General features: G+C 45.2%; 1 protein-coding gene across 2 annotated transcripts in view; it reads right to left on the minus strand.

Moving 5' to 3' along the window:
- The window catches only part of lpgat1 (lysophosphatidylglycerol acyltransferase 1), a 40646-nt gene extending 26910 nt beyond the window's left edge, over window positions 1-13736 (minus strand). For both annotated transcript variants that reach the window (XM_030782103.1, XM_030782104.1), the window contains exons 1-2: window positions 13209-13736; window positions 10989-11241 (exon numbers count right to left, since the gene is read on the minus strand). In XM_030782103.1, the coding sequence (XP_030637963.1) occupies window positions 10989-11226 (238 nt within the window). In that variant the 5' untranslated portion in view covers window positions 11227-11241; window positions 13209-13736. The remainder of the gene's footprint in view (window positions 1-10988; window positions 11242-13208) is intronic.
- Between the last annotated feature and the right edge of the window lie 2161 nt (window positions 13737-15897).

Below are 15897 nucleotides of genomic sequence, written 5' to 3' on the forward strand. Positions count from 1 at the left end.
ATAATCAATACCCTTATTTTCAAGTACCCGAACGTTGAGAACATTCGCCCCCCGAAACAGGCGAATAACGGAGAACATAACCGAGACCCAGACTAAGACCCAGCTCCAGCATTGGCTGTTCACTGAAATACCTTGGCTCAAATCAGAGCCTCCCACACTGCCCAAGTGCATTAACAGAGCACATATTTTTCCTCCTGATAAAGCAGGGGAAAGTTTGAGCAAAAACAGCGTCTTGTGTCATCCCCCCCCCCCCCTCTGAATTAGGCCACAGGTCTTTTTCTGAAGACTTTTGAGCCAAATTCCCAGATTAGGATTAAGTCACGTCCTGTGCTTTAGCTGTGCGTTTGAATAGAGGTTTTTCCCTGCGACTCAGACCAGACTAGGTTTAATCCAGGTGTAAGACATGAGCCTTCACAGAGGTACGGTTTCTGTCTCGTGCTCTTCTGGGTTTCGTAACTGTTTACTGTTGGTAATGACCCCACTGTGATATTGATTAGACATAATCTGCTCACTGCGGAACACCAGAGACGGGGCTGACGGCCCAGGGAAGACCGGAGACAGGACTGACTGGGGACAGGGCTGACTGGGGACAGGGCTGACTGGGGACAGGGAAGACTGGAGACAGGGAAGACTGGAGACAGGGCTGACGGCCCAGGGAAGACTGGAGACAGGGCTGACGGCCCAGGGAAGATTTTGGGGTGGCACACGGAAATCTCCACACTCTGAGCTGCCAGTCAACACTAGGAATAGTGCAGGTCATGGAGAAGCAGTTCACACCCAGCACCAGTTTCTCTATGTAAACTGTCAGCCTTTTTTTTTGGCTTTGTTTCTTTTTGAGGATATTCAATGAGTCACTGATCACAACCATAAAAAAGGATGTCTGACAGCAGATAACGTTCAGATAACGTTGAGATAACATTATCACACACATATTCAATGACCTTATGGTTATGACATGATGACCCTGGAGAAGACAGGAGAAACGGGAAGGCTGAGGAATGAGGAACTCTGCTGAGATAAAGCTTAACTGCATTACCTGTATTAATGGCCAGAGGAGCCTCTACAGTAATAACCTGTCAGTCATAACAGGCTATTCATTTTCCAAACAAAGTAACGACATGTAAATTACGTGCATCACTATCATCGTTCGCTGGCAGAGCCCTCAGCCGCATCACCAGGAGCAAACTCCACACACAGCAACGCAGACTTTTAGACGAGGCACGACAACACGGTGTGCATCTAAACGTGCCGACCCAGAGAACATTTCAGTCTGGACTTTCCGGCCGTGTTTTCAGACTGTATCGCGTCTCTACCAGGCCGAGACACTCTCACGGTCTCGTCTCTTTAGAGAAGGAACGTTACGGCTGAATGAACAGACTGGAGTTCAGCACCAGTCCAGACACACGCTGCTGCTTCACTGTTAACCAGCTGTCACGTCGGACCCCGCTGGAAATCACCATCCAGCCTAACCATACCAGACCTTTACTGGGAGTTCTGGTTTTACAATGGGTGGTGTCGCCTCTGTCTTCTCCTGCTCTGTCACTCCCAGAACTGCTGTCTGAGAATCTGTAAGACACTGGTTCTGTTTTCCAGTGCGTTACCCGGGGTGGGACTGGTATCTCTTACCAAGGGTGGGACTGGTATCTCTTATGTCCTGAGCTGACATGGGGGCACAGGACAGGGTGAAAAACATCTGAGAAACCATTTCCTCTGCCTGATATCCTGCTGACAAAGAGGATTTGTCTGGGTGTCAGGAAATTCACCAGAACTCAACTCGCCTTTTTTCCTGCACTCTCAAAAGACGCTTGTTCTGTAAGAGTGAGGAAATTTTCCAACTTCAAACAGAGCAAAACAAACATGAAATGTTGTCAAACTGACCCTACAACTCCGAACAAACATTGTCGGCCGTTTCTTCGTGCGCAATCAATATGTTAATCCGGTCAGTCAGCCCAGGACAGACGCTGCGTGAGGATGGAGAAATGGAGTCAGCTCAGTCAGTTTACCAAAGGGGTCCCCGTCACGAGCGACAGACAGCGGAGACCTGAAACAGGCATACAGCGTCCATGTTCTCAGATGACCTTCAGTCTGAGTTAAGTGTATGCAGGGGCATGTGAAACTTAATTAAAGTGTTTATCTCAGATCATGCGAGAAACCCTAGGGAGCCTGTTGCCAGGTGAGTCAGGTGCTGTGAAACAATAATTCCTGGCCCTCTTTCCAATCACACAGAATGACCAGAACAGTCCAGTCACTGTTTAGGGACACCGCGATCGTCCATACAGGACCAAAAGCCACACTGTTACCATGCATGTCTCCCCTGTCACTTTCGCTCCTGTTACAGGCATGTTTCCCCTGTCACTCTCAGTCCTGTTACAGGCATGTCTCCCCTGTCACTTTCACTCCTGTTACCATGCATGTCCCCCCTGTCACTCTCAGTCCTGTTACAGGCATGTTTCCCCTGTCACTCTCAATCCTGTTACAGGCATGTCTCCCCTGTCACTTTCAGTCCTGTTACCATGCGTGTCCCCCCTGTCACTATCAGTCCTGTTACAGGCATGTCTCCCCTGTCACTTTCACTCCTGTTACCATGCGTGTCCCCCCTGTCACTATCAGTCCTGTTACAGGCATGTCTACCCTGTCACTTTCAGCCCTGTTACCATGCATGTCTCCCCTGTCACTTTCAGCCCTGCAGACTGACTGTTGCGATGCCTTTATTAAAACAGATACTACAGAACACAGAGGGCTGTCCTACACGGCGGGTTCACCTTCCCCATCAGAGCTGTGTCACACGCTTGCCTCCCGTAGCGGAGCGAGGACCGGAGCCCCCCTGTCAGGCGAGCAGCATGGTAAACACTGCTCTATGTAAAGCATGTCATGTCGCTCAACAGGACTCTGTGACTCGCTGTGGAGAACTGGAAATGGAACAAGTGGCTTCATGTATGACTGAGGAGGGACCGCCTTCATGTACACCCCCACCCCCTACCCCCACCCCAAAAATATGATGACAACTGTGTGAAAGGACACGCGACACCTCCCCTCCACCCACCCACCCCCCATCCTGACTGACAGATCAGTCCTGGCTCTCCAGGTGTCATGTGAGGTTTTGGACTGCAGCTGGCCATGTCCTTACACATCACTCTCATGTGACAATGCAAAAAAAAAAAAAAAGCATTTCGTAATGGACTTATATACAGAGAGAGAGAGGGAGAGAGAGAGAGAGAGAGAGAGAGAGAGAGAGAGATCTGCTCCAGTCCTGCAGTGCCTCTCTCAGTCTATTTTAAAAGCCATTAAGTCATTTCCACAGTCACACTGTGAGAGAGGGAAGCCTGAGCGAGGAGAACAAACTGAACGAGTTAAACGTCTGAGAGGAACAGCCGTCAACACCGACAACGCTACGTGTTCGTCAGCCGTCGACCTCAACGAAACCTGCTGGGCCCTGAGACGAACGCCTGACGCCCAGCGCGGTCGGTGCGACCAGCACAGCCAGTGGAGTCTCGCCGCAGTGCTCAGCCACGGTCAGTGGGGTCTAACCGCAGTGCTCAGCCACGGTCAGTGGGGTCTAACCGCAGTGCTCAGCCACGGTCAGTGGGGTCTAACCGCAGTGCTCAGCCATGGTCAGTGGGGTCTCGCCGCAGTGCTCAGCCATGGTCAGTGGGGTCTAACCGCAGTATAAACTCACAGTCACAGAGGGTGAGGGCTGGTTTCCTTCCTCCGTTTGTCCTGCCCTAACGTAAGACTCATTTAAACGGCAAACGCAAATTCTGTGGAGACTTGGGAAACAGGGACAGGGAAATAATTTAGCACTGTGGGAATTCAGCCAACAATTAGACATCATTCGCTCAATGTCCATCAAAGGATTTCTGTCTGGACAAACTCCCTAAAAGGTTGATTCGTTCCCCATGATTTCATACAGTGTCGGGTGAAACTGCGACTCGGAGACAGTTTGACTGGAAATGCAGAAGCACATCCCAGATCTCCAAAACACACACACACATACTGGTGTTGCATCATCATCTGCTACCAGTGAGGGTTAAGCGACTCTCTCTGGGTTTCCGGTGGAGAAAACACACACACGCAAACACACAAACACACACACACTCACCCTCCCTCTAGGGAACAGTTCAGCACCATTGCACACAGTGGATCTGTACACCACACATGCTCAGTAACAGCACTATGTGTAAACATGAATCTGCATATTTCTCCCAAACTGGGGAAACATTTCAACAATTTTCTCTCCCCTCCAAACAGACAGGAAGCGAGGGAGGTTTTGGGGGGGGGGGGGGTGTTTGGGAGCGAGAGAGGGAGGTTTGGGGGGGTGGGGGGGGGCAGCTCTGCTCTCACTGTGGTTTAAGGCGAGCTTCTCTCCCAGTATCCTAGGAACAGTGAATGACCCGCGAGAATACTCAACCTCGTCCGCACCAAGTCAGGGAGTTTACATTCCCAGAACCAGAATCCCACGACACATCCTGCTCCAGATCTGCTAGAGTGCCCCCCCCCCCCCACTCCAGCACACTCAAAAACCACACCACAGTCATGCTTTAGTCAAGGGCACCTTTCCCACACTAGACACATTACAGATGACAGATACAGTGGGAAACATGAGTTTTTCCTCCAAACCAATCATCTCAAATGACACGGTCCAACTATCGTTCACAGGTCAAGGACTGGCCTTCATCTTCACTGTGGAAACCTCACTCAGCAGGGTGTGGCATGGTTAAATGCCAACAGGTGGAGATGATCTCAGGAAAAGGGGAGGGGGTCATGTTTGAAAACTGATCCACAGTAGTCACCATGACCTACTGAATATGAGACAGGAGATGGAAATGAGCCTCTGGTTGGATGTCTGGATTAAGACGGACCAATGAAAAGTGCCAGCCGTTACCTTCACCAGAGCTGAGGCGTGGACCTCATTCTGAGAGAGAGCAAAAGGCCCCGGTTCAGCTTCTGGTTGGCCAGGCAAGACGAATTAAGAAACACACGCACACACACCCACACTCTCACACTCACACTCTCACACTCACACTCACACTCACACACTCTCACTCTCACACTCTCACTCTCACTCTCACTCTCACACTCACACTCACACACTCACACTCACACACTCACACTCACACACTCACACTCACACACTCACACACTCACACTCACACACTCACACTCACACACTCACACTCACACACTCACTCACACTCTCAAACTCTCACACACTCACACTCACACTCACACACACACACACACACAACACACACACACACACACACACTCACACACACACACACACACACACACACACACACACACACACACAGACAAACCCCACAAAAACTTCCAACCTTGTGTACTGTGCGAAAGGGGGTTGGCTGATTCTATCGAGTTGGCATATGACGATGTCTACAGTGAAACACTGCAACGAACAATGAGGTAACGGATGGGGGGGGGGGGTAGCCTATAAACAGTGACTTTGTTGTTCTGTTTTTTTTCTAAATAAAGGTGTGAATGGGAACAACTTCATTTTTTTAATTTCGATTTATAGTAACATTTTATTTGCCTTTTATGGCCATTATTACTTAATCAGAAAAAAAATGATTATTTGAAGTCGCTGAAGTCCGGCCAGGTAATTAGCCTAGGCTAGGGCCGCTTCAAATGCACCGTGGAAAATTAGGATTATAAACAGCCAGGATGTGACAAATCAGCAAAAGCTTCCTCTAGTCATCACAATACTAATAATTCATTCATTACGTTTTTCCTAAATATATGAGGAGAGTGAGTTGTTACTGGGTTGAAATGAGTGACTTACGTTTAATACAACTGAAGGACTTAGGCTAAAAATGACTAACAGACTTACGTTTAAACTGACTAACAGACTTACATTTAAACTGACTGAAGGACTTGCGTCTAAACTTACTGAAGGACTTGCGTTTAAAATGACTGACGGACTTTTCAGACTCAGAAAAATAGGCTTGCACTTTCTTTTCAGCCACACAAGGTCTGTTACGTAGCAACATAGCTCTTTTTTTTTTTAATATCTTTTTTGGGCAATGTCTTCATGCCGTGTCTACAAGCCAAAACATGCCGGCGATCTTTAATCCCTCCAAACAGACCTGCATTATTTAAACTGGTTCATTCTCTGGCACTGATTACATGTCTTAGGTGTATGAAGAGATATTCAGTGTCTTAGGTGTATGAGGAGATATTCAGTGTTTTAGGTGTATGAGGAGATATTCAGTGTCTTAGGTGTATGAGGAGATGTTTAGTGTCTTAGGTGTATGAGGAGATATTCAGTGTTTTAGGTGTATGAGGAGATGTTTAGTGTCTTAGGTGTATGAGGAGATGTTTAGTGTCTTAGGTGTATGAGGAGATGTTCAGTGTTTTAGGTGTATGAGGAGATATTCAGTGTTTTAGGTGTATAAGGAGATATTCAGTGTCTTAGGTGTATGAGGAGATATTCAGTGTCTTAGGTGTGTGAGGAGACATTTAGTGTTTTAGGTGTATGAGGAGATATTCAGTGTCTTAGGTGTATGAGGAGATATTCAGTGTCTTAGGTGTATGAGGAGATATTCAGTGTCTTAGGTGTGTGAGGAGATATTCAGTGTCTTAGGTGTGTGAGGAGATGTTCAGTGTTTTAGGTGTATGAGGAGATGTTCAGTGTTTTAGGTATATGAGGAGATGTTTAGAGTTTTAGGTATATGAGGAGATGTTTAGTGTCTTAGGTGTATGAGATGTTTAGTGTCTTAGGTATATGAGGAGATGTTTAGTGTCTTAGGTGTATGAGGAGATGTTCAGTGTTTTAGGTATATGAGGAGATGTTCAGTGTTTTAGGTGCGTGAGGAGATATTTAGTGTTTTAGGTGTATGAGGAGATGTTCAGTGTCTTAGGTGTATGAGGAGATGTTCAGTGTTTTAGGTGCGTGAGGAGATATTTAGTGTTTTAGGTGTATGAGGAGATGTTCAGTGTCTTAGGTGTATGAGGAGATATTTAGTGTCTTAGGTGTATGAGGAGATATTTAGTGTTTTAGGTATATGAGGAGATATTCAGTGTTTTAGGTGTATGAGGAGATGTTCAGTGTTTTAGGTGTATGAGGAGATGTTCAGTGTTTTAGGTGTATGAGGAGATGTTCAGTGTTTTAGGTGTATGAGGAGATATTCAGTGATATTCCTCTCCGTTTCTCCACTTGGTCCAGCAGCACTGTGCGGTTCATCCTTTTCTTCAACTATACTTGTTTTCTGGCTGTCTCGATTAAAGTTACTCATTTGAACTTTCATTTGAATCTTTACACTGAGAACATTCACTTCCACTGTGTGTATATAATGATATTTATCATCTTATACATACATTGGGTGTGATGTGTGTGTGTGTACATATAACAAATATATATAATGATATACTAACTGATTACACCAATTCATCAAGACCTCCCATATAAAGACCAGATAGATGACCCCACCCCCCCCTCCACACACACACACACACACACACACACACACACACACACACACACACACACACACACACACACACAGAGTCCTCTCCAGCTGCGATTTGTCTGCTCATTTTGCCGTTACTCGTCACATCCATGTTAGGACACCACCCCAGAGCAGGAGAGGGCAAAAGTCTGTTTTAAAGTTTTAAAGTCCAGAACCGGGCAGAGTGTGGAACGAGAGCAAACCCAAGAGAGACGACCGTGGCAGAACCCGGACAGAACAGCATAACCTGAGACCGAGTCACTGAAAACGCCTCTCGCAGCAAGGAATTCAACAGTTCTGCCAAACGTCACCCGACCTATTCTATTTTTACCTCACACAACGTAAATGAATTAACGAAACGACATAAAAATCAAAAACAGCACTTCCTGTAGCCTGAGGTTTGAAACTGAGCTTGGTGAACACACACCAAGAAAGCATTTCAAATGGATTTGAGATACAAACTCTGCTCTATCCCGCACTGACATCACTAACACCACTTCACAAACATGTGAGAGCAACAGTTTCATATGCAAATCACCCCCAGGCACTGTCCTAAGGGCTCCAGTCAAACAGACCTCATACATCTGCCCCGCCTCACTCACAGGTCACTGAGAAAAGTCTTTATTCTGTCCATTTGCACCAAGACGACATCATCTTAAGCGCTGCTTTTCAACATCAGTTCACGTCAAATACTGCTCATGACGGCGCGGGTTTTACCTTACACATCTGACAACATTTCTTTTCAACCGTTAGAATAATCTGAGGTGCTTGTAAAACCTGGTCAAACCAGTTGTTCACACGCTTGCCAGGTAGTTTCCATACGCGTCACCACAGAGGAGAGATTCATACTCACTCCCGTCACCTCAGGGCCCAAAAACTCCAAACAGAAATAAATTCCAGGATGCATCAGAAAAATAAACAATGATAGATTGCAGTGTGCTCCAGAAAAACAAACAGATGTGGATTCCATTGTGATCTAGGAAAGTAAACAGCGGTGGATTCCAGTGTGATCTAGGAAAGTAAACAATACTTGCTCTGCGGAGAACGAATGACCGGTGTGTTCCCTGTTTAGAGAACCCTCAGTCCCATAATCTGTTCCCTGTTTAGAGAACCCTCAGTCCCGTAATCTGTTCCCTGTTCAGAGAACCCTCAGTCCCGTAATCTGTTCCCTGTTCAGAGAACCCTCAGTCCCGTAATCTGTTCCCTGTTCAGAGAACCCTCAGTCCCGTAATCTGTTCCCTATTTAGAGAACCCTCAGTCCCGTAATCTGTTCCCTGTTTAGAGAACCCTCAGTCCCGTAATCTGTTCCCTGTTTAGAGAACCCTCAGTCCCATAATCTGTTCCCTGTTTAGAGAACCCTCAGTCCCGTAATCTGTTCCCTGTTCAGAGAACCCTCAGTCCCGTAATCTGTTCCCTGTTCAGAGAACCCTCAGTCCCGTAATCTGTTCCCTGTTCAGAGAACCCTCAGTCCCGTAATCTGTTCCCTATTTAGAGAACCCTCAGTCCCGTAATCTGTTCCCTGTTTAGAGAACCCTCAGTCCCGTAATCTGTTCCCTGTTTAGAGAACCCTCAGTCCCGTAATCCGTTCCCTGTTTAGAGAACCCTCAGTCCTGTAATGTCTACCAGTGACGAGACAGAACTCAGTTTAGTCAGCAGATACTTCAGAAAAGCACCAGCGAATGTGCAAACAGTTCATAAGAGAACTTAATCACAAAAAGCCTCCAGCCACAATACAATTTAGTTCATTTACATAAACCGACTGAATCTGAGGAGAGCAGAGTGTTTCTGCAGGAGACGCACACGCAAAAACAGAGGACTAGTACACCAGGACTTAGCCAGGCGACTTGAGCCAAAAGTCAAAGACTGTCAATTAGCAATGTTTTGACTTTTGTCCCCAGTCATTTGGCTCACTGTAAAATCCTGCTGCGTGAAATACACACCACTCCCCCAGCGACCTTTCTGAAGAGCTCAGAGAGAGTGCGGAGTCTTGGATGCACACATTCTTCAGGTTCAGCACACACAAGCACAGGTGCTCCATAGGACGATCTTACTGAATTATTTATACATGGGCCTTGTTTCTGTTAGCGCATGACACATCCTAATTTGTAAGCATTTTGTACGCGGCTAAGTGTAACCAAACACCGCATGTCAAAGAGTCGCTTTCTCGACCGCGGCGTCAGTCAGTCAGCAACACGGAACAGACAGAATCTGGGAAGCCGCTCCCCTAATCAGTGCCCTCTGACCTTTGACCGCTGAATTTCCGTTTACGTGAAAGTGCTGCCTGTGTTTGACTGTTACGTCCGTGTCTGAGACGTTTCACGGGCACAGAAGCTGATTTCAACACAAAAAAAACGCTGAGACACTCTGAACTTGTGCCAATGCTGCTGTCTTTGAACCATTCATTTCACTTTGAACCATTCATTTCAGTTTGAACCGCTCTCTTCTGACAGTTCTGGAGATTGGGCTTCTCAAAGCTCCACATTAATTAGCAAAAGTTTAGCTAGTTTACTGGGAACTTAATCAGAAGCTATCATGACACATCAAGCAATCAAAAAAAAAACAAAAAAAAGCAAAGGAAAAAAAAAACAAAAACCCGCAATTCTACTAAAATGAAACCACTAACTCTTATCAAAATGTTGTTTTAGTTTGAACGCTGATGAAAAACACTACTGACGGGGAAAAAAACAAACTGCTTCACATGCCCTTTGTATCATTTCACTAACATCATCACATCTGACTCCACTCATCCTCTCAGTTCTCACTGTTTACACGTCAATCCAGCCACAGACCCAAACCCCACTCAACCCAACAGGGTCCGGACTGATCCAATCAGGCACAGGGGTGCTTATCTCACAGGAAAAATGCTGAGTGGGTGGCGGGGCCTTGGAGACCGATTGGGAAGCAGCGCTCTGATCAATAACTCAGTGATTGGTTGACAATGGCAAACAGGACGACTTGGGCTTCACTGGGGCTAACCTATGAAACTTTCTGGGATTCCCCAAGACATGGACGGACAAACGCCCCTGACTGGTCCGGCACCAGTTCTCTCCTCTGAGTCCTGCTGTAACTCTGAGTTTGGTCTTCATGCAGACAGAGGCAGGAGACAGGAACGACAGAGATCAGCTGATCATTGATTACATACAAAAGGCATTTTGTATGTAATCAACAGTAGTACAGCATGAGAGATGCATATAGTTTAATCCAATCAGAGCCTTTTCTACTACAATTTTCGGGAAAGACCGTGTAACACAAAAGGCAAACACAGAGTTTCCAATCTGACCAAACTCAACGCCTATTTGTTATATCATTGTTTCCCAATCTGTGCCCCAGAGACCTGCTGGACCAGGCATTTTAGATCTCTCTCTCTCTCTGTCCTAACACACAGGATTCAACTCATCAGCTAATGTTCAAACCTCATGATGAGCTGAATCAGGGGTGTAAGAGCAGGGAGACACCTGAATTGTGCATAGCTGTAAGATTCCAGGGTAAAACAAAAACAAAAACAAAACAAGTTTGTTTCACCTGTGTAGCCTGCGACCCATCCCCAGGATGCGACCATGGCTAACAGCCACTTAAACATAATCCCCTCAATGTGCCAGAATGTTCTGCTGTCCAGTATCCTCAGCGGCTGCAGCAGGATCAGGTAGAGGCAGTAGGAAGGGATGGCGACACAGTTATTGAAAAACATGAAGGTGAAGCGTAAGACGGACTTGAGGACGATCCAGCCCAGTTTGTGAGCTGTTTCCAGGAGAGGTGCCATTCTGTTGCGTCCTACCTGCGGAGACACACAGAGAACAGAAACGATTCAGTTCACAGAGCTCACATACAACACAGCACTGACACCAGGTCAGCTAAACACAAGGACTCCAACATACTCCAACACTTATATGTTGTGCATAAATAGATCGACAGATAGATAGATAGATAGATACATGTATCAACAGACAGATAGACAGCTAGATAGATGTACATAACCTTGGTATATGTGTGGTCTATTTGTAGACTAAGGGACACCCGTGTCTGAATCTATTTAAAAAAAAAAAAAAAGAACTGGTCCTTCACAAACACTGTAATATCATCTCGGGAAAGAATGTCATTGCCCGTAAACAAAATACGTGTTTGACCATTAGCATATTACAGTCTTCATTATTCTCAAACACTACAGAGGCGGTCTGTGAGTAAAACATACCATGTCTTATGACAGTCTGGTTTCAACGATGTGTCCCCTGATACCTAGCTTTTCCTCCCTATCCGAGATCGCTCTGTGCTTGCTGTGCTGAGGTTCTGAGTAGTTGTTCTACGGAGGTTTCTAATTAGTATTCTCTCGCTAGCTGGGGCCAAGGTATCCGCTCACTGCTTAAACGCACATTTAGCTTGGCATGTACAGAAGGTGAGGCCGAGGGCAAGGTGTTTTGGTGTTCAAGAGACCATCCAAAGGGTCTACTAACCGGCAAAGGAAGCGCCCAAAAACTTATTCTAGACGCTAATCTGTTATGACAGTTTAGGAGACATCATCTGTGCGGAGACTGGGAGGTCATGTCAGCAAATAACTGCAGTAGGTAGAGCACTAGCGAAATATAACAGTTGTGCCCGTATTGTGCGCATCACATACAGCCGTCATTTTGCCCTGTCTTGGAAGCTCGTGCTGACCGTTATACGAGTTAACGTCAATTAATAATAACAACAATAATAAAGCCACCATAGTCTTGTCAAAATCACGCTCCTCTTGCAAGCCTTGGACTAACGTTTAGGCGTGGAGGTCACGCATTAACAGGGGTGATACGCATAATGCTTTGGAATACCAATTTAGGCTACCGGTCCATTTGATCTTAACGTAACTTAGAAAGGCAGTAAAAACCGTTGCTGGTGATAAACCGCACTTCGCTTCGATTTTGAAACACAGCTATTTTTGCAGACCAAAGAGGAATAAATAATCACGCTATGTGGCTTTCCAACTGCTACGAATGAGTCTTGGGCGGCAGCTAACGGTATTAGCCCTACAGCCTCTACAGAAACAGTACGCTATAGTCCGCTAAAGCTGTCTTCACTCGGCCATTCAGCTCTGACTTTCCAACAGGGTATCGGGAAACAGCACGAAATTTGTTTTAATAAGCAACACGACGACACTCCAAGAGCTGTAGCTACTGCGTATTCATTCAAGTATGCTAATGGCATAACGGTGTTCTTCAACTTAATGCATTAAGCAAGCGAAGCTAAGGTGGCTAACATGGATTAGCTAACCAGTTTGCTACTCGTCCATGCCATTTAGTTAAGATTGCCGTCGATTAGATTAACGTAAAATACGTAACTTACTATCCCGCTTCTGATATCACTTGGATCACACCAAGGTCTAAGTAACTCATCGTACTGGTTCATTTCCTTGACAGTGACAAATATATTTAAGACGTAGTGAACATCATGTCACACACATTTAAAGTTACTTATAACATCTATAGTAAGAATACCTAGCTAAGGACACTTTTACAGTTTCTGTAGGCAGGCTTTGCTTTGTCGTACATACACTATTAGCGTAGCGCCCTACACCAAAGTAGAGGCGTATGAGCCTTAATTTATTACAGCGTCGTGTCTCCTACATATAACCTGTGTGTTGGTAACACGTACCCCCAGCCGTACAAACGTCTCTAAGGTTAGTTACAAATTGATACTCTGCCAGACATCAAATCACAAGACGGAACAATCCAAAATAACACTCTCTTTAAATCCCGTTACTCTGGGTCTCACCGTGCAAACGCCAGGCGATGGAACCAGCCAGCTAGGTAGCTGGCTAAATGACAGACGAATATCTAGTCACATGTAGATAGCAAATTATTCTGATAGATCCGTGTACTCTAATGAATCTTGTCCATTGGTTGAAATGCTGCCATGTCTGTCGGGCCGATCGTCCACGTTTCCCTTTAATGAATATATTTCAAAGTGTCTCGGTGGTGCCGCTCAATCTATCGCACTCGAATAATTCAGTCGATGCATTAGCTAGAGATAGCACCAAATCCCTAGCTTCGAAGTTGATGGAGCGCTTGCTTGCGTTAGTCTTCAATGCAGACTCGTGAATCCTCTTCACCCCGTATCATGTACGAATCTTTTATATTTACGAAAGAGACTGTACAAATGCTGTCTTTGCCCTCGCGTTAACCATTCACACAACAAGTATTTGTAATGGATTCAGTTATCTTTTCTTGTACAACCACTTGGAGAACCTCTCAATGACGACAGCGTTGTCAGAGAACGTATCCCCTGCGCAGGCTCCGTAGCCGGCTGCTGTTCCCTGCACTTGCAGACCGTTTTCTGCGTAGATACGTTTTGATGCTGAGTGCGGCTGAATCGTAAAGTGGTTCGCTTGCGCGGTCTCAGTTTGGTACTTACCCACTACTTAGAGGTCCGTTTCATTAGATAGATGACTGTGACTTATTTAGACACTATCCTTCGCTGAAATTTAGCAACACCCGACTTGGATTAGGAAAGGGTGGGTCTGGTGAAGTGTAATTACTACCGGAATCGTTGGCTCTCCAGACGAAAGAACAGTTAAGCTTGAGAGATACCAGTAACCATTCTTAGTGTTGTAGTTAAGAGATAGGTGAGTTACGTTTCATTTGTGATTCAACACTCAAATAGTTCAACATGCTTTCAACACTACAACTAACAGCAAGGCATTTGATTACTCATAGACCTAATGCTTTGATCTCGTTGTCGTGTTTCTAGGAAAAGCCATAAATACTTAAATCATTATCAGCGGAGTTCGAGCAAGCACTACCACTTTTTCCCTCGCTCTTTGACACAAGACGTTAGTGACACTTTTTTAAAATGACCTTATCGCGCTCGTGGAATGTAACGTTAGTGACGTTAACCATGTCAAACAGACCCATACTCACTGTCCGTAGTCACTCCCAGGCGGCAGAACATTACTGTAAGATTCAAGATAAATGAACTACTGTAAGCAGTGAAACCAGCCGTATATATGGTAATTGCAGTTTCCCCTGAATTGTTTACTCAGTGTGGTTGTGGGTTTTAACGGACCCCACAGAATAACAAAGCCAACAAACAACACATACATCTCCAGATGAGAACATTTCCATACAGAAATGTCCACACTTTAAATAGCTAAATCTCACAGTGTCAAAGTCAAACGGTCTGAGGTTAAAACTCAGACTTGATATGTGTAATTCCAATGAGCTCTTATTTTAGTTTAGTATGCATAAAACTGACACAACTGTACTATTTGAAAGAATCGGCAATAATAACTGCTTAGCACTGCTGCGGTTTTTAACTGACGCGTACACTCATTAAGACTTTATGTTAAGCCATTTTGAAAACCTCTCAAATATTGTTAATAATAATGATAATAATAATTAAGTAATGGCTAAGGCTTTACATTAAGGAAAGACACTTGAGGATGTGCTGTATTGAAGACGGATGCCGCGTGACTGGCCTCAAAACAATCGCGCCCTCATCTGGTCATATAATTTGTGCGAGTGCTTTGTCAAATCTCCATAATACAACCAATAACCAATAGCAATACAGTATTCCTCCCGCCGCATAGGCAACGGTAATAAACATACGCGCCAAACCAATCACACTGAACGGGTACTGAACGTTGGGAGAGCCAGATGTAATATGGTAAATTTCATGGCACGCAGTAAACATATATCTGTCAGAATCAAGATAATGCAGAGATCAACTGATAGAGATGGTCTTCATCTTGTGAAAAATGTGCATTTTCATGTCGACAATGCAACAGAATGTCATATATATGTCATACAGTCATTGCTATGGCAGAACCTCAAGAACACTTTTTTTTTTTGGACAATTTGGAAATGTCAAACCGTCTCATGGAACACATATAAATTTTATACCAACTTTGGCAAATAGGAGAGAAAAAAACTATTGTAAAACTACATGATTTTTTTTTTCTTTAAAAAAAACCCCAAAACACAACACAACAGCCAGGAGGATGAAACGTGGCGACAGAGAGACATCCGGAAAGTGTTCCGTTCACCTTTCTGTAGGTCACGTGTTTTAATCTTCTCGACTGGTTTTTAAGTAATTGTCCAGATGTCAGTGGGACACTGCTGTGCTGGCCTGTCACTCGGCCCAGGCAGAAGCTGCTCTCAGCAGAATAAAGGCAAATGACTTTCCACACGCTCCACATCCACAGCCTGCCCTTGTCTCTAACCCAATTACCGCTTTCCATGATCCCGAGGAGGTTCCTTTATCGTCCGCAAATTCAGAGACGCACTGACATTGCACACGCGGCACATTACCACAGAGACAAACTGGTGCACACCGAACGACCTGAAACTGAATGAACATCATATGGAGCTGGACATTAACACGTTTAAATTGTGATTTTATTTTTTAATTTTTCTCTTGTAAAACACACAGAATAAGACACCTAAAAAAAGCTACAGCAAAAACG

Source organism: Chanos chanos, chromosome 8, assembly GCF_902362185.1.
Source record: "Chanos chanos chromosome 8, fChaCha1.1, whole genome shotgun sequence".
Lineage (NCBI taxonomy): Eukaryota > Metazoa > Chordata > Actinopteri > Gonorynchiformes > Chanidae > Chanos > Chanos chanos.